At 42.9% G+C, this 22,743-nt stretch overlaps 7 protein-coding genes across 7 annotated transcripts; all 7 read right to left on the bottom strand.

The window, feature by feature from the left end:
- Positions 1-171: 171 nt before the first annotated feature.
- On the bottom strand, positions 172-3,199 carry LOC120047047 (protocadherin alpha-8-like). Its single transcript, XM_038992593.1, has 2 exons — positions 805-3,199; positions 172-182 (listed from the first exon to the last, which is right to left on the bottom strand). The coding sequence occupies exons 1-2, from the start codon at positions 3,197-3,199 to the stop codon at positions 172-174; spliced, it is 2,406 nt and encodes an 801-aa protein (XP_038848521.1).
- Positions 3,200-3,725: 526 nt separating this feature from the next.
- On the bottom strand, positions 3,726-6,673 carry LOC120047046 (protocadherin alpha-3-like). The gene is made up of 2 exons (XM_038992592.1): positions 4,286-6,673; positions 3,726-3,746 (listed from the first exon to the last, which is right to left on the bottom strand). Exons 1-2 carry the CDS (start codon positions 6,671-6,673, stop codon positions 3,726-3,728), a joined length of 2,409 nt encoding a protein of 802 aa, XP_038848520.1.
- Positions 6,674-7,626: 953 nt separating this feature from the next.
- On the bottom strand, positions 7,627-10,286 carry LOC120047045 (protocadherin alpha-4-like). Its single transcript, XM_038992591.1, has 2 exons — positions 7,908-10,286; positions 7,627-7,635 (listed from the first exon to the last, which is right to left on the bottom strand). Exons 1-2 carry the CDS (start codon positions 10,284-10,286, stop codon positions 7,627-7,629), a joined length of 2,388 nt encoding a protein of 795 aa, XP_038848519.1.
- Positions 10,287-10,926: 640 nt separating this feature from the next.
- LOC120047044 (protocadherin alpha-4-like) lies at positions 10,927-13,430 on the bottom strand. Its single transcript, XM_038992589.1, has one exon. It carries the CDS (start codon positions 13,327-13,329, stop codon positions 10,927-10,929), a length of 2,403 nt encoding a protein of 800 aa, XP_038848517.1. The 5' UTR covers positions 13,330-13,430.
- Positions 13,431-13,968: 538 nt separating this feature from the next.
- On the bottom strand, positions 13,969-16,444 carry LOC120047043 (protocadherin alpha-4-like). Its single transcript, XM_038992588.1, has one exon. The coding sequence runs from the start codon at positions 16,372-16,374 to the stop codon at positions 13,969-13,971; it is 2,406 nt and encodes an 801-aa protein (XP_038848516.1). The 5' UTR covers positions 16,375-16,444.
- A 114-nt stretch (positions 16,445-16,558) lies between these two features.
- Positions 16,559-19,451, bottom strand: LOC120047042 (protocadherin alpha-8-like). The gene is made up of 2 exons (XM_038992587.1): positions 17,067-19,451; positions 16,559-16,582 (listed from the first exon to the last, which is right to left on the bottom strand). The coding sequence occupies exons 1-2, from the start codon at positions 19,449-19,451 to the stop codon at positions 16,559-16,561; spliced, it is 2,409 nt and encodes an 802-aa protein (XP_038848515.1).
- A 669-nt stretch (positions 19,452-20,120) lies between these two features.
- On the bottom strand, positions 20,121-22,526 carry LOC120047040 (protocadherin alpha-4-like). The gene has a single exon (XM_038992586.1). It carries the CDS (start codon positions 22,524-22,526, stop codon positions 20,121-20,123), a length of 2,406 nt encoding a protein of 801 aa, XP_038848514.1.
- Positions 22,527-22,743: the final 217 nt, after the last annotated feature.

The raw sequence follows: 22,743 nt of genomic DNA, 5'->3' as shown, positions 1-22,743 counted from the left end.
GTCTCCGTCTAATGGTGTTTCTCTTCACAAAGCGGTCGGGACTGGTGACACTTTTCTTTTTTTCATTCAGAAAGGAGGAGTCTTAGTCTGTCAATGGTTTATCTTCCGTTCGTGGTCTATAGTGACACCGTGTGTCACTCCTCATGTAAAATGAGCGTTCTCTCTGATGTGTTAGAATAGGCCTATAGAGATAACATCAAATAATCAAACTCATGTTGGTAATTCAGTCAGCGAAAGGTGCATGTACGTAAAATCACGAATGTTTTGTTAAAATGAAAAACACAGGAAAGGAGCCAAAAAGTCTAGCCACGTTGAACAATAAAATATCTGTTCATTATATTCTGATATCGATGGCAGAAGCTATAAAAATATAGGATGAGTAGCAGAGCATTGATACGGATAGCTCAAGGGCTATCGACATTGTAATGCTGTCAAGACCGCAAAGACAACTCTGAAAAGCGAATTACCACAGTTTGCATACATTCAATTTAACCAGTGACAAGTATCAGTCTAAAAACATCACTGGACATTGTAAGCACAAAGCACAAACGATTTCAGCCTCATGTACAGCAGCCACTATTATTTCGCCGCTTGGTGAAAATAGTCATTTGGAAACAAGTATTCACCGTAGCCTATAAATCGTTGATACAATATGCATCCGTAGGCTGAAAATGTGAACACGTTATATCAATCTAAAACGTGCCATGATGTAAGCATATCTGCATATTTCCCTATGCCACATATCTCTGTCTGTTTTCGCACAACACAAAACATATTTAACTGGATGTGCAGATACATTTAAACATCTGCGGAGGAGAGTTATTCTTACCTTGTCCTTGTTGGGTAATGTTTGAGTCCTGTCAAACGTGTCATTTCCATTAATACTGATCAGTTCTGCATCTGCAGGTGGATACGGCGCGGGGAAAACCACTACGTCACTCTTCAGTGTGTCTGAGCTGAAACACACGTCATACTGCTGAGTAGATTTAGAGTAAGACAAGCTCCCGTCAGGGTGTGTGGTGATCACTGGGGCGCCGTACCTTCTGAAACTGTCGTCTGTCCTGTGGCATTTTACAGCGATTAAACTGATGAGGCTCAGTAAAAATATCACTGACACCGAGGCAATGGCGATCAGCAAATATAGGTTTAAATCAGAGAAGCTCTCCTCCTTTCTCGGTACGTTTCTGTATTGAGTCTGGATTTCACCTGTACTTTCAACCACCACTACGTCAATAGACACAGTCGCTGACAGTGAGGGTTCTCCGTTATCAGAAACCATTACGACCAACGGGTGAGTTTTCAGGTCATTGTCACTCATTCGCCTCTTAGTCCTTAGTTCCCCGGTACTGGTACCAATTCGGAAGAGGTTGGTTCCCTTGGGCTCAGAGATGTGATACGAAAGCAAAGCATTGTAGCCAGAGTCGGAGTCTACAGCCCTGATCTTGGCCACAAAGTAGCCCGCTTCAGCAGAATAGGGAATGTTCTCAGAGTTAACGGTGCCGTGATCAGAATAGGGCGCGAGAATCCCAGGACTGTTGTCATTCTCATCCAGAATAAAAACGTTCACAGTCACGTTGCTGCTGAGCGGAGGAACACCAGAGTCTGTAGCCTGAACTTTAAAACTGAAAGTTTTTATCTCCTCATAGTTAAAAGACTGCTGGCAGACTATATCTCCTGTATCTGAGTTTATATTTACAGAAGATGATATTGAAACACTTTTATCTAATAATGAATACGTTACTTTTGCATTTTCATCTGAATCTGGATCAAAAGCAAATATTGTTTTGATAACGTCACCTACCGGACTGTTCTCTTTGACATAAATATTAATAATTGGTTCTGAGAAGCGAGGAGCGTTGTCATTCACATCAGAAACCTGTACAGTAATAACGCTGGTGCTGGAGAGAGGCGGGGCCCCTTCATCGGTAGCTGTGATGGTGATATTATACCGAGAAGCACTCTCTCTGTCAAGATGCCCATCGACCACTAAAGAATAATAGTTCTTGTAGTTCGACTTTAGTTTAAAATGAACAGACCCTACAAGTTCACAGTTCGTGAGGCCATTTTTACCTCCATCGTTATCAGTTACTGTCACAAAGGCGATCACTGTCCCTATCTCGGCATCCTCTTTCACTGGACTCATGAGTGACGTCACTAAGATTTCTGGGGCATTGTCATTGACATCAATAACATCAACTAACACTTTACCATGTGCACTGCGAGGTGAATGCCCTCGGTCCATCGCCTGAACTCGAATCTCAAATGCAGGACTATCTTCATGATCCAAATTTCCCTTGACTGTAATTTCACCAGTGTCTGAATTGATGGCAAACATGTTTGAAGGGTCCAGATTTCCACGTTTTAAGAAAGAATACACTATCTCTCCATTTACGCTCTCGTCTAAATCTGTTGCAGTGAGAGTTAATATATTTGTCCCAAAACGCGCATTTTCATAAACACGAGCTTTATAAAGCGGCTTAGAAAATACTGGAGAATTGTCATTAACATCAATTACGTTAAGAACGATAAGTAACGTCCCGGATCTTGGAGGTTTTCCTCCATCTATAGCGGTCAGTGTGAGCTGGATAACGGGCTGTACCTCTCGGTCTAACGCTTTCTGCAGCACTAACTCAGCAGACAGACTTTGTTCACCGTCGCTCTGTACATCCACGGAGAAGTGTTCATTCGGGCTCAGCTTGTAGCTCTTTACCGAGTTAGCCCCCATATCTGCGTCATTTGCAATCGGTAGCATATATCGCTCGCCCGGCGTTGAAGACTCAGAGATGTTAAATGTGTGGGATTTTTCAACAAAAGATGGTGTGTTATCATTAATATCTAAAATATTAACCCCAATACGATGCAAAAGGACAGGGTGGCTTAATATGGCTTCGATATTCAAAGAGCACTTTATCGTATTCGGACAAAGCTCCTCTCTGTCTATTCTCTCGTTAACGTAAAGAATCCCTGTTTTTAAATTCGCCTCAAAATACATCTTACTATTTCCGGAAACAATCCTTAGACCCCTCGACTCCAGTTCGTGTACATTAAGGTTCAAATCCTTAGCGAGATTCCCCACAAACGTGCCTTTGTCCACCTCCTCTGAAACGGAGTAAGAGATCTGCGCTGCACACCAGTCAAATAAACAAAGCAACGCGACGCACTGAATCCAAACGCTTTCCCTTTGTCTTCGACGATCCATTGCTGCGTGTACAAAAACAACTGAATCCAATAAGTAAGGATCATGTATCCGTCAAAACCCGAAATATTCCGTTAAATGTCGGACATTCTGTACACAGCTCAGCTCTCTCCGTCTCATCACAACTCGACCGTTTCTCTTCACAACGCGCTCTGACAGTGACACTATTCTGTATTTTCCTTCAGAGGAGGAGTATAAAAACATATTTGACTTCGCTGCTTTCCGTGGTCTATAGTGACACCCTGTGTTACGTGTTCGATTTCATGTCTTTTTATGTAATATATAGTTGACCTATTGTGATAGTAGTGAGCAAAATAGCAAAGATCACTGTGTATAACCAACGACCAATGTAGTCTCAAATATGAATCAACTACATGATAGAGTCAACCACACCGTAGAGTCGAATTCGAATACACTTGATGAGAACTGGAAAATGTGAAATGATAAAGATGGGAACATTTAAAATGAGTTGTTAAAATAGTCAGTTAGAAATAGTGGTAATACAGTTTAGATACAAGGACAGCTGTCGCTATTTGATTGCCCATAGAAACTGCCAGATAGAATGTTAACGGAGGAGACAAAGCCGAGAGATGAAACATTTAAAATAAAATCAACTGTCTACCACTTGACTGAATCCATTCCACTTTCAACGATGATAACGTTTCAGCACCACGGACAGCGTCTGTACATTCACAGCGATGTTCTTTTGCACATTGGTTTATTTAAAAATAAATATTTAACCTTTAGTTAACTAGGCAATTTAGTTAATAAGAATTCTTATTTACAATGACAACCTACCCCGAACAAACCCTACCCGGACGACGTTGGGCCAATTGTGCGCCGCCCTATGGGACTCCCAATCACCGCCGGTTGTGATACAGCCTGGAAATATTGTTTCCGCAATGTATGCCAATAATATATTCTCATAAATTATCAAAAACAAAATTGACCATGCAAACACGTGGAGGCCTATAACTCTGAAACCACGATACAACAACATTTGACAAATGTCTGTAATTTTCCCAAAAGGTGCAATATCAAACTGTGCTGGGGTTTAAAAAACATTATCACATTCGTGAAGCATATTACTCTTACCTTGTCTTTGTTGGGTAATGTTTGAGTCCTGTCAAACGTGTCACTTCCATTAATACTGATCAGTTCTGCATCTGCAGGTGGATACGGTGCGGGAAAAACCACTACGTCACTCTTCAGTGTGTCTGAGTTGAAACACACGTCATACTGCTGAGTAGATTTAGAGTAAGACCAGCTCCCGTCAGGGTGTGTGGTGATCACTGGGGCGCCGTACCTTTTGAAACTGTCGTCTGTCCTGAAGCATTTTACAGCTATTAAACTGATCAGGCTCAGGAAAAATATAACTGACACCGAGGCAATGGCGATCAGCAAATACAGGTTTAAATCAGAGAAGCTCTCCTCCTTTCTTGGTACGTTTCTGTATTGAGTCTGGATTTCACCTGTACTTTCAACCACCACTACATCAAAAGACACAGTCGCTGACAGTGAGGGTTCTCCGTTATCAGAAACCAACAGGACCAACGGGTGAGTTTTCAGGTCATTGTCACTCATTCTCCTCTTAGTCCGCAGTTCCCCTGTGCTGGTTCCGATTCGGAAGAGGTTGGTTCCTTTGGGCTCAGAGATGTGATAAGAAAGCAGCGCATTGTAGCCAGAGTCGGCGTCTACAGCCCTGATCTTGGCCACAAAGTAGCCCGCTTCAGCAGAATAGGGAATGTTCTCAGAGTTAACGGAGCCGTGATCAGAATAGGGCGCGAGAATCCCAGGACTGTTGTCATTCTCATCCAGAATAAAAACGTTCACAGTCATGTTGCTGCTGAGCGGAGGAACACCAGAGTCTGTGGCCTGAACTTTAAACTGGAACTTTTTTATCTCCTCATAGTTAAAAGACTGAAGGCTGACTATATCTCCTGTCACTGTGTTTATGTTGACCATTGTAGACAGCGGTACTGAGTTGCTGTTAATCTCTAAGAATGAGTAGGTCACATGACTATTTTCACTGACGTCAGCATCAACTGCAGACACGGTTTTAATGACATCGCCTATCGGACTGTTCTCTTTCACATAAACATTAATCACTGGTTCTGAGAAGCGAGGAGGGTTGTCATTCACATCAGAAACCTCCACAGTAATAACGCTGGTGCTGGAGAGAGGCGGGGTCCCTTCATCCTTAGCTGTGATGGTGACATTATAATGAGAAGCGGTCTCTCGATCAAGAGGCCCATCTACAACTAACGAATAATAGTTTTTATAGTTTGTCTCCAATTTAAAGGGGACGTTATTCTCAACTTCACAATGTACAACCCCGTTTTTGCCACCATCTTTATCGAGGACTGACACGAGAGAAATGGCAGTGCCAACCTTAACGTTCTCCTTCACTCTGTCTAAGAGTGACGTCACAGTGATCTCAGGAGCATTGTCGTTGAGGTCCACCACTTCTACCAATACTTTACAGTGTGCTGTCATCGGGGGCTGGCCTCTGTCGCTTGCCTCTACACGGATCTCAAACGCCTTTCTTTCCTCAAAGTCAATATTGCTTTTTACTGTTATAACGCCAGAGTTGGGGTCGATTTCGAATATATCTAGAATACGTTCTTGATCTTTATTCCTAAGAGAGTAGACAATCTCACCATTTGTACCTTCATCGGCATCAGTCGCGTTCACAGTGAATAGCTTTGTTCCTATGGGCACATTCTCGGGAATTTGAGTCTTATACAAAGAGCTAGTAAACACCGGAAGGTTATCATTAATATCTAAAACATTAATTACAATCTGTGACGTACCAGACCTCTGTGGATTTCCTCCATCTATAGCGGTCAGTGTGAGCTGGATCACAGGCTGTTTCTCTCGGTCTAAAGCTTTCTGCAGCACCAACTCAGCAGACACGCTTTCTCCTCCATTGTGTATGTCAAGAGAGAAGTATTCATTACGACTAAGCTTGTATGTGCTTACAGTATTCTTACCAACATCCAAATCAGAAGCCTCTGATAAAGTGAATTTAACTCCAGGTAAAGTGCTCTCAGCGACGTTTATAGTTTGTGATTTCGCACTAAACGACGGAGCGTTATCATTAACATCTACAATAGTCATTTCTAAACGGTAAAGCTTCAACGGATTGTTTATAACGGCCTCTACGATGACTGTACATTTCAGATCCTCCGCACAGAGCTCTTCTCTGTCGATTCTCTCATTCACATAGAGAACACCAGTCTTTAGATTTACCTCGAAATAATTTCTCTTCGACCCGGTGATAATCTGAAACAAACGCGACTCCAAATCCTGGACATTGAGGTTTAGATCCTTAGCGATATTTCCCACAGAAGTACCCGGGTTTACCTCCTCTGAGACGGAGTAGGAGAGCTGCCCGGACACCGCTTCCCAGTAACACTCCAGCAGCACAAGCACTAAATACGTCACAATAGATATCCTTCTATTCAGTAAAGACATAATTCCATCGAAAGTGAGCTGATCATAGATCCAAAGAGAAGAATATCCGTCAAACAATCAAAGCATCGAAAAATATACGTATCAAATTCAGCTTAATTTTTACACGTATGTGTACTCCGCTTCGACCAGTCTCCCTCTCGTCCTGCATCTCTTTGTAACAAAGCCCAGAGAAATCACTTCTCCCTCTGAAACTGGGAGGGGCCTCGAGACCAAATATAATATCTCAATGCCACGGTCAACAGTGACGCCAAGTGATAAATGTACGAGCTTCAGAAAATCACATTAAATTACATGACTCCCAGACACAAGCTAAGCATGATGACCATACTACTCTGAACAAAAATATAAACGCAACATGCAACAATTTCAAAAATGCTACTGATTTGGTTACATGTGGTTATATGGGTGTGAGGCCGGTTGGACCAACTGCCAAATTCTCTAATACGACATTAAAGGCAGCTTATGGTAGAGAAATTAACATTACATTCTCTGAACCCTAAGACAGATGTGGTGGCCATTCCTGTAGTCATCATGCCAATTGCACGTTCCCTCACAACTTAAGATGTTTGTGGCATTGTGTTGTGTGACAAAATTGCACATTTTAAAGTGGCCTTTTATTGTCCCCAGCACAAGGTGCACCTATGTAATGATCATGCTGTTTAATCAGCTTCTTGATATGCCACACGTGTCAGGTGGATCGATTATCTTGACAAAGGAGAAATGCTTACTAACTAGGATGTAAACAAATTTGTGCACAACATTTTTGAGAAAAAAGCTTTTTGTGCATATGGAAAATTACTGGGATCTTTTGTTTCAGCTCATGAAACATGAGACCAACACTTTACCTGTTGTGTTTATATTTTTGTTCAGTTTATATCTGTGCTCTTGTGTAAGTTTTGTTTACTATAGCAAGGTCTGCTAAACATACAAAAGCAAGCAAAAACCTCCTTTGGCTAAGAAACCTGGCAAAAGCAGACAGGACAAAAACTGGTGGGTTTCAGCACCATGGACAGCGGACACATGATCCTCTAGATAGGGAGGGGATATTGAACATTTTTGCAACTTGTTAAAGCAGTAAGATCACAATTTTTTTACTGATTATTCAAAAAAGACAGAGAAAGCAAAGAACGCCGTCATAGATAGACAATGGGAAGCACGCCAAAGCATCCACATTTTTGGCAAAGGGATGGGATGGAAAGTGATTTCTGTGTGAAATAAAACATTTATTTCTTACCTTCTCTTTGTTGGGTAATGTCTGAGTCCTGTCAAACGTGTCACTTCCATTAATACTGATCAGTTCTGCATCTGCAGGTGGATACGGTGCGGGGAAAACCACTACGTCACTCTTCAGTGTGTCTGAGTTGAAACACACGTCATATTGCTGAGTAGATTTAGAGTAAGACCAGCTCCCGTCAGGGTGTGTGGTGATCACTGGGGCGCCGTACCTTTTAAAACTCTCATCTGTCCTGAAGCATTTTACAGCTATTAAACTGATCAGGCTCAGGAAAAATATCACTGACACCGAGGCAATGGCGATCAGCAAATACAAGTTTAAATCAGAGAAGCTCTCCTCCTTTCTTGGTACGTTTCTGTATTGAGTCTGGATTTCGCCTGTACTTTCAACCACCACTACATCAATAGACACAGTCGCTGACAGTGAGGGTTCTCCGTTATCAGAAACCAACACGACCAACGGGTGAGTTTTCAGGTCACTGTCACTCATTCTCCTCTTAGTCCGTAGTTCCCCGGTGCTGGTTCCGATTCGGAAGAGGTTGGTTCCCTTGGGCTCAGAGATGTGATAAGAAAGCAGCGCATTGTAGCCAGAGTCGGAGTCTACAGCCCTGATCTTGGCCACAAAGTAGCCCGCTTCAGCAGAATAGGGAATGTTCTCATTGTTAACGGAGCCGTGCTCAGAATAGGGCGCGAGAATCCCAGGTCTGTTGTCATTCTCATCCAGAATAAAAACGTTCACAGTCACGTTGCTGCTGAGCGGAGGAACACCAGAGTCTGTGGCCTGAACTTTAAAACTGAATGTTTTTATCTTCTCATAGTTAAAAGCCTGAAGGCTGACTATATCTCCTGTCACTGAATTTATATTGACCATTGTAGACAGCGGTACTGAGTGGTTTTTACTCTCTAAGAATGAGTAGGTCACATGACTATTTTCATTGACGTCAGCATCAACTGCAGACACGGTTTTAATGACATCTCTTATCGGACTGTTCTCTTTCACATAAACATTAATCACTGGTTCTGAGAAGCGAGGAGCGTTGTCATTCACATCAGAAACGCGCACAATAACAACGCTGGTGCTGGAGAGAGGCGGGGTCCCTTCATCCGTAGCTATGATGTGGACATTGTACTGAGAAGCACTCTCTCTGTCAAGAGGCCCATCGACCACTAAAGAATAATAATTTTTATAGTTAATCTCTAATTTAAAGGGGACTTTATTCTTAACCTCGCAATGTACCAACCCATTTTTGCCACCATCTTTATCGAGGACTGACACGAGAGCAATTGCAGTGCCCACCTTTGCGTCCTCTTTCACTGTGTCTAATAGTGATCTCACAGTAATTTCAGGGGCATTGTCGTTGAGGTCCAGAACTTCTACCAGCACTTTACAATGTGCTGCCATCGGGGGCTGGCCTCTATCACTCGCCTGCGCACGGATCTCAAATGCAGTATGTTCTTCATAGTCAATTTGACCTTTAACTGTAATTGTCCCCGTTTTTGGCTCAATATCGAACATCTGGAGGATATGATCCTTCTCATTTTTGCTGATAGAATAAACAAGGTCACTATTCGTACCCTCATCAAAGTCTGTCGCATTTAAAGTTATGACAGTTGTTCCTATTGGCGTATTTTCAATCATACGTGTCTTGTACAATGACGTAGTGAAAACTGGAGCGTTATCATTATTATCCAGAACATGAACTATTACTTCCAATGTACCTGACCTTGCTGGGTTTCCACCATCTACAGCGGTCAGGGTGAGCTGGATCACAGGCTGCTTCTCTCGGTCTAAAGCTTTCTGCAGCACTAACTCAGCAGACACACTCTCGCCCCCTTTGTGCACCGCTAAGGAAAAATGCTGGTTCGGGCCCAGTTTGTACGTATTGAGAGCATTCTTTCCAACATCTACATCAGATGCGTCTAACAACGGAAATCGTACCCCTGGAAAAGTGTTTTCAGCAATGTCTATAGTTTGTGATTTCGCTCGGAAAGATGGAGCATTATCATTAACATCTAAAATATTAATTTCTACACGGTAGAGTTTCAACGGATTGTTGATAACGGCCTCTACACTGACTGTACATTTAGGAGCATTTGCACAGAGCTCCTCCCTGTCTATTCTCTCATTCACATAGAGAACACCAGTCTTTAGATTTACCTCGAAATAATTTCTCTTCGACCCGGTGATAATCTGAAACATACGAGACTCCAACTCCAGGACATTGAGGTTTAGATCCTTAGCGATATTTCCTACAGAAGTCCCCGGGTTTACCTCCTCTGAGACGGAGTAGGAGAGCTGCCCGGACACCGCTTCCCAGTAACACTCCAACAGCAAAAGCACTGAATACGTCACAACATATATCCTATTCGGTAAAGACATAATTCCATCGAAGGTGGGCCAAGTATAGGTCCAAAGATACGAATATTTGTCAAACAATCAAAGCTTAGAGAAATATGTTTCCAATCCAGAATTTTTACACGGTAAACATTGATGTTGCCTCCGACCAGTCTCCGTCTCTCTCTCTCATTCCGCGTCTCTTTGTAACAAAGCCCCGAGAAATGTTCTCACCCTCTGAAACTGGGAGGGGCCTCAAGACACCAAATACAATATCTCAATGCCACGGTCAACAGTGACGCCACGTGGGGAATTTACGCATCAATGTATGAGCTTAGATTAACAAATGACATTACATTTCAGAAAACCCAGACACAAGCCAAGGCTGGTGATCATAAAATCTCATTACAAGTGTAAGTTAATATGAGTAGCTCTAATAAATGTACTAAGCGCAATCACCTCATTAGCTCAAACACCAAGAAAAATACCATTATCCGTTTCAGCACCATGGACAGCACACTGACGTTTATATTTACAACGGTAAAGAACACGCCATTTTTACAACTTACATCGGCAGTAAGACGTGCATTAAAGAGCAAACGATAACACCATCAAAATACCTTAAAAAGCACAACAAAGCAGAGTAAATGCTCAGTAAATGAAAGGAGAACAGAATATTTATGTGCTAATTGAAAGCATGATGTCTTACCTTGTCTTTGTTGGGTAATGTCTGAGTCCTGTCAAACGTGTCATTTCCATTAATACTGATCAGTTCTGCATCTGTAGGTGGATACGGTGCGGGGAAAACCACTACGTCACTCTTCAGTGTGTCTGAGTTGAAACACACGTCATATTGCTGAGTAGATTTAGAGTAAGACCAGCTCCCGTCAGGGTGTGTGGTGATCACTGGGGCGCCGTACCTTTTAAAACTGTCGTCTGTCCTGAAGCATTTTACAGCTATTAAACTGATCAGGCTCAGGAAAAATATCACTGACACCGAGGCAATGGCGATGAGCAAATACAAGTTTAAATCAGAGAAGCTCTCCTCCTTTCTTGGTACGATTCTGTATTGAGTCTGGATTTCACCTGTACTTTCAACCACCACTACATCAATAGACACAGTCGCTGACAGTGAGGGTTCTCCGTTATCAGAAACCATCACGACCAACGGGTGAGTTTTCAGGTCACTGTCACTCATTCGCCTCTTAGTCCTTAGTTCCCCTGTGCTGGTTCCGATTCGGAAGAGGTTGGTTCCCTTGGGCTCAGAGATGTGATAAGAAAGCAGCGCATTGTAGCCAGAGTCGGAGTCTACAGCCCTGATCTTGGCCACAAAGTAGCCCGCTTCAGCAGAATAGGGAATGTTCTCAGAGTTAACGGTGCCGTGATCAGAATAGGGCGCGAGAATCCCAGGACTGTTGTCATTCTCATCCAGAATAAAAACGTTCACAGTCACGTTGCTGCTGAGCGGAGGAACACCAGAGTCTGTGGCCTGAACTTTAAAACGGAATGTTTTTATCTCCTCATAGTTAAAAGACTGAAGGCTGACTATATCTCCTGTCACTGAATTTATGTTGACCATTGTAGACAGCGGTACTGAGTTGTTTTTACTCTCTAAGAATGAGTAGGTCACATGACTATTTTCATTGACGTCAGCATCAACTGCAGACACGGTTTTAATGACATCTCTTATCGGACTGTTCTCTTTCACATAAACATTAATCACTGGTTCTGAGAAGCGAGGAGCGTTGTCATTCACATCAGAAACGCGCACAATAACAACGCTGGTGCTGGAGAGAGGCGGGGTCCCTTCATCCGTAGCTATGATGTGGACATTGTACTGAGAAGCACTCTCTCTGTCAAGAGGCCCATCGACCACTAAAGAATAATAATTTTTATAGTTAATCTCTAATTTAAAGGGGACTTTATTCTTAACCTCGCAATGTACCAACCCATTTTTGCCACCATCTTTATCGAGGACTGACACGAGAGCAATTGCAGTGCCCACCTTTGCGTCCTCTTTCACTGTGTCTAATAGTGATCTCACAGTAATTTCAGGGGCATTGTCGTTGAGGTCCAGAACTTCTACCAGCACTTTACAATGTGCTGCCATCGGGGGCTGGCCTCTATCACTCGCCTGCGCACGGATCTCAAATGCAGTATGTTCTTCATAGTCAATTTGACCTTTAACTGTAATTGTCCCCGTTTTTGGCTCAATATCGAACATCTGGAGGATATGATCCTTCTCATTTTTGCTGATAGAATAAACAAGGTCACTATTCGTACCCTCATCAAAGTCTGTCGCATTTAAAGTTATGACAGTTGTTCCTATTGGCGTATTTTCAATCATACGTGTCTTGTACAATGACGTAGTGAAAACTGGAGCGTTATCATTATTATCCAGAACATGAACTATTACTTCCAATGTACCTGACCTTGCTGGGTTTCCACCATCTACAGCGGTCAGGGTGAGCTGGATCACAGGCTGCTTCTCTCGGTCTAAAGCTTTCTGCAGCACTAACTCAGCAGACACACTCTCGCCCCCTTTGTGCACCGCTAAGGAAAAATGCTGGTTCGGGCCCAGTTTGTACGTATTGAGAGCATTCTTTCCAACATCTACATCAGATGCGTCTAACAACGGAAATCGTACCCCTGGAAAAGTGTTTTCAGCAATGTCTATAGTTTGTGATTTCGCTCGGAAAGATGGAGCATTATCATTAACATCTAAAATATTAATTTCTACACGGTAGAGTTTCAACGGATTGTTGATAACGGCCTCTACACTGACTGTACATTTAGGAGCATTTGCACAGAGCTCCTCCCTGTCTATTCTCTCATTCACATAGAGAACACCAGTCTTTAGATTTACCTCGAAATAATTTCTCTTCGACCCGGTGATAATCTGAAACATACGAGACTCCAACTCCAGGACATTGAGGTTTAGATCCTTAGCGATATTTCCTACAGAAGTCCCCGGGTTTACCTCCTCTGAGACGGAGTAGGAGAGCTGCCCAGACACCGCTTCCCAGTAACACTCCAGCAGGACAAGCACTAAATACGTCACAAAAGAGCTCCTATTCGGTAAAGACATAATTCCATCGAAGGTGGGCCAAGTATAGGTCCAAAGATACGAATATTTGTCAAACAATCAAAGCTTAGAGAAATATGTTTCCAATCCAGAATTTTTACACGGTAAACACTGATGTGGCTTCCGACCAGTCTCTGTCTCTCTCTCTCATCCTGCGTCTCTTTGTAACAAAGCCCGAGAAATGTTCTCACCCTCTGAAACTGGGAGGGGCCTCAAGACACAAAATACAATATCTCAATGCCACGGTCAACAGTGACGCCACGTGGGGAATTTACGCATCAATGTATGAGCTTAGATTAACAAATGACATTACATTTCAGAAAACCCAGACACAAGCCAAGGCTGGTGATCATAAAATCTCATTACAAGTGTAAGTTAATATGAGTAGCTCTAATAAATGTACTAAGCGCAATCACCTCATTAGCTCAAACACCAAGAAAAATACCATTATCCGTTTCAGCACCATGGACAGCACACTGACGTTTATATTTACAACGGTAAAGAACACGCCATTTTTACAACTTACATCGGCAGTAAGACGTGCATTAAAGAGCAAACGATAACACCATCAAAATACCTTAAAAAGCACAACAAAGCAGAGTAAATGCTCAGTAAATGAAAGGAGAACAGAATATTTATGTGCTAATTGAAAGCATGATGTCTTACCTTGTCTTTGTTGGGTAATGTCTGAGTCCTGTCAAACGTGTCATTTCCATTAATACTGATCAGTTCTGCATCTGTAGGTGGATACGGTGCGGGGAAAACCACTACGTCACTCTTCAATGTGTCTGAGTTGAAACACACGTCATATTGCTGAGTAGATTTAGAGTAAGACCAGCTCCCGTCAGGGTGTGTGGTGATCACTGGGGCGCCGTACCTTTTAAAACTGTCGTCTGTCCTGAAGCATTTTACAGCTATTAAACTGATCAGGCTCAGGAAAAATATCACTGACACCGAGGCAATGGCGATGAGCAAATACAAGTTTAAATCAGAGAAGCTCTCCTCCTTTCTTGGTACGATTCTGTATTGAGTCTGGATTTCACCTGTACTTTCAACCACCACTACATCAATAGACACAGTCGCTGACAGTGAGGGTTCTCCGTTATCAGAAACCATCACGACCAACGGGTGAGTTTTCAGGTCACTGTCACTCATTCGCCTCTTAGTCCTTAGTTCCCCTGTGCTGGTTCCGATTCGGAAGAGGTTGGTTCCCTTGGGCTCAGAGATGTGATAAGAAAGCAGCGCATTGTAGCCAGAGTCGGAGTCTACAGCCCTGATCTTGGCCACAAAGTAGCCCGCTTCAGCAGAATAGGGAATGTTCTCAGAGTTAACGGTGCCGTGATCAGAATAGGGCGCGAGAATCCCAGGACTGTTGTCATTCTCATCCAGAATAAAAACGTTCACAGTCACGTTGCTGCTGAGCGGAGGAACACCAGAGTCTGTGGCCTGAACTTTAAAACGGAATGTTTTTATCTCCTCATAGTTAAAAGACTGAAGGCTGACTATATCTCCTGTCACTGAATTTATGTTGACCATTGTAGACAGCGGTACTGAGTTGTTTTTACTCTCTAAGAATGAGTAGGTCACATGACTATTTTCATTGACGTCATCATCAACTGCAGACACGGTTTTAATGACTTCTCCTACCGGACTGTTCTCTTTAACATAAACATTAATCACTGGTTCTGAGAAGCGAGGAGCGTTGTCATTCACGTCAGAAACGTGTACAGTAATAATGCTGGTGCTGGAGAGAGGCGGGGTCCCTTCATCCGTAGCTGCGATGGTAACATTGTAATGAGATGCGCTCTCTCTGTCTAGAGGACCATTGACTACTAATGAATAATAGTTTTTATAGTTTGTCTCCAATTTAAAAGGGACTTTATTCTTAACCTCACAATGTACCAACCCATTTTTGCCACCATCTTTGTCGAGGACTGACACGAGAGCAATTGCAGTGCCCACCTTAGCGTCCTCTTTTACTGTGTCTAAGAGTGACGTTACTGATATCTCAGGGGCATTATCGTTTATGTCTAGTACTTCAATCAACAATTTGGAGTGAGACGTCATCGGAGGGTTGGCCCCATCACTTGCTTGAAGACGGATTTCAAAAGCTTTGTTTTCTTCAAAATCTATTTTTCTTTTGTTTGTAACAGTCCCAGTTTTTGTGTCCACTACAAAAATATCAGCAAAGTTGCCTTTTCCAAACTCGCTAAATGAAAAAAACACTTCACCATTTGGTCCTTCGTCTAAATCAGTAGCATTTAGTGTTATTATTGAGTTTCCAATCGGTACGTTTTCATAAACACTGGCTTTGTACAGCGATTTACTGAAAACAGGGGGGTTGTCGTTTATGTCCAACACATTAACTATAACAGCCATACTACCAGACTTCGGTGGATTTCCTCCATCTACAGCGGTCAGTGTGAGCTGGATCACAGGCTGTTTCTCTCGGTCTAAAGCTTTCTGCAGCACTAACTCAGCAGACACACTCTCTCCTCCTGTGTGTGTAGCTAGAGAAAAATATTCATTGAGACTAAGCTTGTATGTACTAACGGTATTCTTAGCAACATCCGCATCATGAGAGGATTTTAGGGGGAATTTAGCACCGGTTAACGTGTTTTCTGTTATATTGATATGTTGTGACCTCGTAGGAAAAGACGGGGAATTATCATTAACGTCTAGAATATTTATTTCTATTCGATAAAGCTTCAACGGATTGCTGATAACCGCCTCTACAAGGACTGTACATGTAAGATCCTCCGCACAGAGCTCTTCTCTGTCGATTCTCTCATTCACATAGAGAACACCAGTCTTTAGATTTACCTCGAAATACTTTCTCTTGGACCCGGTGACAATCTGAAACATACGCGACTCCAACTCCAGGACATTGAGGTTTAGATCCTTAGCGATATTTCCCACAGAAGTACCCGGGTTTACCTCCTCTGAGACGGAGTAGGAGAGCTGCCCGGACACCGCTTCCCAGTAACACTCCAGCAGCACAAGCACTAAATACGTCACAATAGAGCTCCTTCTATTCGGTAAAGACATAATTCCATCGAATGTGAGCCAAGCATAGATCCAAAGAGATGAGTATCCTTCAATCAATCAAAGCATAAAACAATATATTAATCAAATCGAATTGAATTTCTACACGGTAAACACTGGTGTCGCCGCCGACAGCAGTATCTCTCTCGTTCTTCCTCTCTTTGTAACAAAGCCCCGAGAAATCTCCTCACCCTCTGAAGCTGGGAGGAGCCTAGAGACTCACATATAACATCTCAAAGCCACGGTCAATAGTGACGCCACGTGGTACCGGAACGAGCTTACAATAATTATTCAGAAAATCACATTATTCTATGACACAAATGCAAAACCTATGCATTTGAACAATAATATATCTGATAACTTAATTTAAGTTCTGCTCTACATGTCAGGGTCTACAAAATACAGGCCGACAAAGGACAAAAAAGCTATTCGCTCTAGTAAACAACCAAAGTTTGAGCACGCTGGGTTTCAGCACCATGGGCAGTGCACCAAAGTTAGAATTTACAGCGGGTAAAAACCAAGCCGTATTAAAAATGTGTAAAGTAATTAAGAAGTCCATTATTTCACTGAACATTCAGATGAGACAGTGAAGTAAATGTCAACGTCATCAAAACATTGAGAAGGAAAAAACAAGGAAAACATGTTCAGTAATGAACAGAAAATTATTACTGTTTAGAAAAAACTGTATTTCTTACCTTCTCTTTGTTGGGTAATGTCTGATTCCTGTTAAACGTTTCGTTGCCGTTAATACTGATCAGTTCTGCATCTGCAGGTGGATACGGTGCGGGGAACACCACTACGTCACTCTTCAGTGTGTCTGAGTTGAAACACACGTCATACTGCTGAGTAGATTTAGAGTAAGACCAGCTCCCGTCAGGGTGTGTGGTGATCACTGGGGCGCCGTACCTTTTGAAACTGTCGTCTGTCCTGAAGCATTTTACAGCTATTAAACTGATGAGGCTCAGTAAAAATATCACTGACACCGAGGCAATGGCGATCAGCAAATACAGGTTTAAATCAGAGAAGCTCTCCTCCTTTCTTGGTACGTTTCTGTATTGAGTCTGGATTTCACCTGTACTTTCAACCACCACTACGTCAATAGACACAGTCGCTGACAGTGAGGGTTCTCCGTTATCAGAAACCAACACGACCAACTGGTGAGTTTTCAGGTCGATGTCACTCATTCGCCTCTTAGTCCTTAGTTCACCGGTGCTGGTTCCGATTCGGAAAAGGTTGGTTCCCTTGGGCTCAGAGATGTGATAAGAAAGCAGCGCATTGTAGCCAGAGTCGGAGTCTACAGCCCTGATCTTGGCCACAAAGTAGCCCGCTTCAGCAGAATAGGGAATGTTCTCAGTATTAACGGCGCCGTGCTCAGAATAGGGCGCGAGAATCCCAGGACTGTTGTCATTCTCATCCAGAATAAAAACGTTCATAGTCACGTTGCTGCTGATTGGAGGAACACCAGAGTCTGTGGCCTGAACTTTAAACTGGAAAGTTTTTATCTCCTCATAGTTAAAAGACTGCAGGCTGACTATATCTCCTGTCACTGTGTTTATGTTGACCATTGTAGACAGCGGTAGTGAGTTGCTGTTACTCTCTAAGAATGAGTAGGTCACCTGACCATTTTCACTGACGTCAGCATCAACTGCAGACACTGTTGTGATTAGCTCGCCTATTTGACTGTTCTCTTTCACATAAACATTAATAACGGGTTCTGAGAAGCGAGGAGGGTTGTCATTCACATCAGAAACGTGCACAGTAACAACGCTGGTGCTAGAGAGAGGCGGGGTCCCTTCATCCGTAGCTGTGATGGTGACATTATACTGAGAAGCACTCTCTCTGTCAAGAGGCCCATCTACAACTAACGAATAATAGTTTTTATAATTTGTCTCCAATTTAAAAGGGACCTTATTCTTAACCTTACAATGGACAACTCCATTTTTCCCACCATCTTTATCGAGGACTGACACGAGAGCAATGGCAGTGCCAACCTTGGCGTCCTCCTTCACTGTGTCTAAGAGTGACGTCACAGTGATCTCAGGGGCATTGTCGTTGAGGTCCACCACTTCTACCAGCACTTTACAGTGCGCTGCCATCGGGGGCTGGCCTCTGTCACTCGCCTGAGCACGGATCTCAAAGGCAGGGTGTTCCTCGAAGTCAATATTCCCTTTAACTGTAATGATACCTGTTTTAGAGTCTATTTGAAAAATATCTAAGAAATGGTCCTGTTCCTTGCTCCTAAGAGAGTACACAATTTCACTATTTGTACCTTCATCGACATCGGTGGCATTTAAGGTGATGATTGTTGTACCGAGGGGCACATTTTCCAAAATTCGAGTCTTATATAATGAATTACTAAAAACTGGAGCGTTGTCATTGTTATCCAAAACATGAACAATAATCTGTGAAGTGCCAGACTTCGGAGGGTTTCCTCCATCTACAGCGGTCAGTGTGAGCTGGATCACAGGCTGTTTCTCTCGGTCTAAAGCTTTCTGCAGCACTAACTCGGCAGACACACTACCTCCTCCTTTGTGTGTATCAAGCGAGAAGTATTCATTCGGACTAAGCTTGTATGTACTAACAGTATTCTTACCCACATCAGCATCAGAGGCCTCTGACAGAGCGAATCTAAGTCCAGGTAATGTGCTCTCAGCAATGTCTAATGTTTGAGAATGTATTCTAAAAGACGGATCATTATCATTAACGTCTAAAATGTTAATTTCTACACGGTAAAGCTTCAACGGATTGTTTATAACGGCCTCTACGATGACTGTACATTTCGAAGACTTCGCACAGAGCTCCTCTCTGTCTATTCTCTCATTCACATAGAGAACACCAGTCTTTAGATTTACCTCGAAATACTTTCTCTTGGACCCGGTGATAATCTGAAACATACGAGACTCCAACTCCAGGACATTGAGGTTTAGATCCTTAGCGATATTTCCCACAGATGTCCCCGGGTTTACCTCCTCTGAGACGGAGTAGGAGAGCTGCCCGGACACCGCTTCCCAGTAACACTCCAGCAGCACAAGCACTAAATACGTCACAATAGAGCTCCTTCTGTTCGGTAAAGACATCATTTTATCGAACGTGAGCCGAGCATAGATCCAAAGAGACGATTATGCGTCAATTAATCAAAGCATCGAAAAATTATGTTTAAAATCCAGCTGAATATTTTTACGGTAAACGCTGATGTGGCTTCCGACCACTCCGTTTCTCTCTCGTCCTGGGTCTCTTTGTAACAAAGCCCTGAAAAGTCTTCCCACCCTCTGAATCTGGGAGGGGCCTCGAGACTCGAATATAATATCTTAATGCCATGGTCAATAGTGACGCCAGGTGGTGAATGCACAAGCATACACCAACTCCGAATATCACAATGACACCCATCAAAACACAATATAAGCATGACAACGACACATTTATGTGCTATATTTCATATGAAAAATGTCTGCTAAAATGTCTGCTAATTATAGCAAAAAAACGTATTCACAACATTACTTCAAATAACTGGCAAAATCACGCAGGGGAAGACTTTGATGATTGTCAGCACCATGGATAGCACCCATGTGCTTCTCTTCACAGCGCGAGAACAGTAAAACATTTGAACTTTTACAGGCAAGATCTATGTTATTTCATTGAACATTCAAATGAGAAAGAAAGGTCAACGTCATACAAAGACATTAATAAGAGGTACAAAAAAGACAGTAAAAAAGTATAATTAAAGGATATGAGACTAATTGATATCTGGGTTAAGTGAAAACTATGTTCCTTACCTTGTCTTTGTTGGGTAATGTTTGAGTCCTGCTCAACGTGTCATTTCCATTAATACTGATCAGTTCTGCATCTGCAGGTGGATACGGTGCGGGGAAAACCACTACGTCACTCTTCAGTGTGTCTGAGCTGAAACACACGTCATACTGCTGAGTAGATTTAGAGTAAGACCAGCTCCCGTCAGGGTGTGTGGTGATCATTGGGGCGCCGTACCTTTTGAAACTGTCATCTGTTCTGAAGCATTTTACAGCTATTAAACTGATCAGGCACAGGAAAAATATCACTGACACCGAGGCAATGGCGATCAGCAAATACAAGTTTAAATCAGAGAAGCTCTCCTCCTTTCTTGGTACGTTTCTGGATTCAGTCTGGATTTCACCTGTACTTTCAACCACCACTACATCAATAGACACAGTCGCTGACAGTGAGGGTTCTCCGTTATCAGAAACCAACACGACCAACGGGTGAGTTTTCAGGTCATTCTCACTCATTCGCCTCTTAATCCTAAGTTCTCCGGTGCTGGTTCCGATTCGGAAGAGGTTGGTTCCCTTGGGCTCAGAGATGTGATAAGAAAGCAACGCATTGTAGCCAGAGTCGGAGTCTACAGCCCTGATCTTGGCCACAAAGTAGCCCGCTTCAGCAGAATAGGGAATGTTCTCAGAGTTAACGGAGCCGTGATCAGAATAGGGCGCGAGAATCCCAGGACTGTTGTCATTCTCATCCAGAATAAAAACGTTCACAGTCACGTTGCTGCTGAGCGGAGGAATACCAGAGTCTGTGGCCTGAACTTTAAACTGGAACTTTTTTATCTCCTCATAGTTAAAAGACTGAAGACTGACTATATCTCCTGTGACTGAGTTTATATTGACCATTGTAGACAGCGGTACTGAGTTGCTGTTACTCTCTAAGAATGAGTAGGTCACATGACTATTTTCACTGACGTCAACATCAACTGCAGACACTGTTGTGATTATCTCACCTACCAGACTGTTCTCTTTCACATAAACATTAATAACGGGTTCTGAGAAGCGAGGAGCGTTGTCATTCACGTCATAAAGGTTAACAGTAATAACGCGGGTGCTGGAGAGAGGCGGGGTCCCTTCATCCGTAGCTGTGATGGTGACATTATACTGAGAAGCACTCTCTCTGTCAAGAGGCCCATCTACAACTAACGAATAATAGTTTTTATAGTTTGTCTCCAATTTAAAAGGGACCTTATTCTCAACCTCACAACGGACAACTCCATTTTTCCCACCATCTTTATCGAGGACTGACACGAGAGCAATGGCAGTGCCAACCTTGGCGTCCTCCTTCACTGTGTCTAAGAGTGACGTCACAGTGATCTCAGGAGCATTGTCGTTGAGATCCACCACTTCTACCAGCACTTTACAGTGCGCTGCCATCGGGGGCTGGCCTCTGTCACTCGCCTGAGCACGGATCTCAAAGGCAGGGTGTTCCTCAAAATCTATATCGCCTTTAATTGTTAAAGTCCCTGTATTTGGGTCAAGATGGAAAACATCTAGTACATGGTCCTGATCTTCTTTGTTCAGAGTATATACAATGTCACTGTTCCTTCCTTCATCTGGGTCTGTCGCGTTAAGAGTTAATAACGTTGTCCCAATCGGCACATTTTCCAAAATTCGAGTCTTATACAAGGATTTTGTAAACACCGGGGTGTTGTCATTATTATCCAGCACATGAATTATTATGTCTGAAGTACCAGACTTCGGAGGGTTTCCTCCGTCTACAGCGGTCAGTGTGAGCTGGATCACAGGCTGTTTCTCTCGGTCTAAAGCTTTCTGCAGCACTAACTCAGCAGACACACTCTCTTCTCCTTTATACAACACTAAGGAAAAATGTTCATTAGTACTAAGCTTGTATGTATTGATACCGTTCTTCCCCACATCATTATCATAGGCCGATAGTAGGGGGAATTTAACCCCAGACAACGTGCTCTCTGCAATGTCTATACTTTGTGATTTAGCAGTGAAAGTCGGTGCATTATCATTTGTATCTAAAATATTAATTTCTACACGGTAAAGCTTCAACGGATTGTTGATAATGGCCTCTACACTGACAGTACATTTCGGAACCTTCGCACAGAGCTCCTCTCTATTTATTATCTCATTCACATATAGAACACCAGTCTTTAGATTTACCGCGAAATACTTTCTCTTGGATCCGGTGACAATCTGAAACATACGAGACTCCAACTCCAGAACATTGAGGTTTAGATCCTTAGCGATATTTCCCACAGAAGTCCCCGGGTTTACCTCCTCTGAGACGGAGTAGGAGAGCTGCCCAGACACCGCTTCCCAGTAACACTCCAGCAGCACAAGCACTAAATACGTCACAATAGAGCTCTTTCTATTTGGTAAAGACATATTTCCATCGAACGTGTGCCAAGCATAGATCCAAAGAGATGAAATTATGTTTTAAAAATCAAGGTTTTGAATAAGGTATTTGGCAAATCCGAGTACATTTGTAGACGGTATAAACAGACTGATCTATTCTCCGACTAGTCTCTCTCACGTCCTGTGTCTCTTTGTAACAAAGCCACAAAATATCTCCCCACCCTCTGAAACCGGGAGGGACCAAGAT

This window comes from Salvelinus namaycush, chromosome 5 (assembly GCF_016432855.1).
Source record: "Salvelinus namaycush isolate Seneca chromosome 5, SaNama_1.0, whole genome shotgun sequence".
Taxonomy (NCBI): domain Eukaryota; kingdom Metazoa; phylum Chordata; class Actinopteri; order Salmoniformes; family Salmonidae; genus Salvelinus; species Salvelinus namaycush.
The sequence above is the reverse complement of the archived record's forward strand: the minus strand, read 5'-3'. Positions and strand labels throughout refer to the sequence as shown.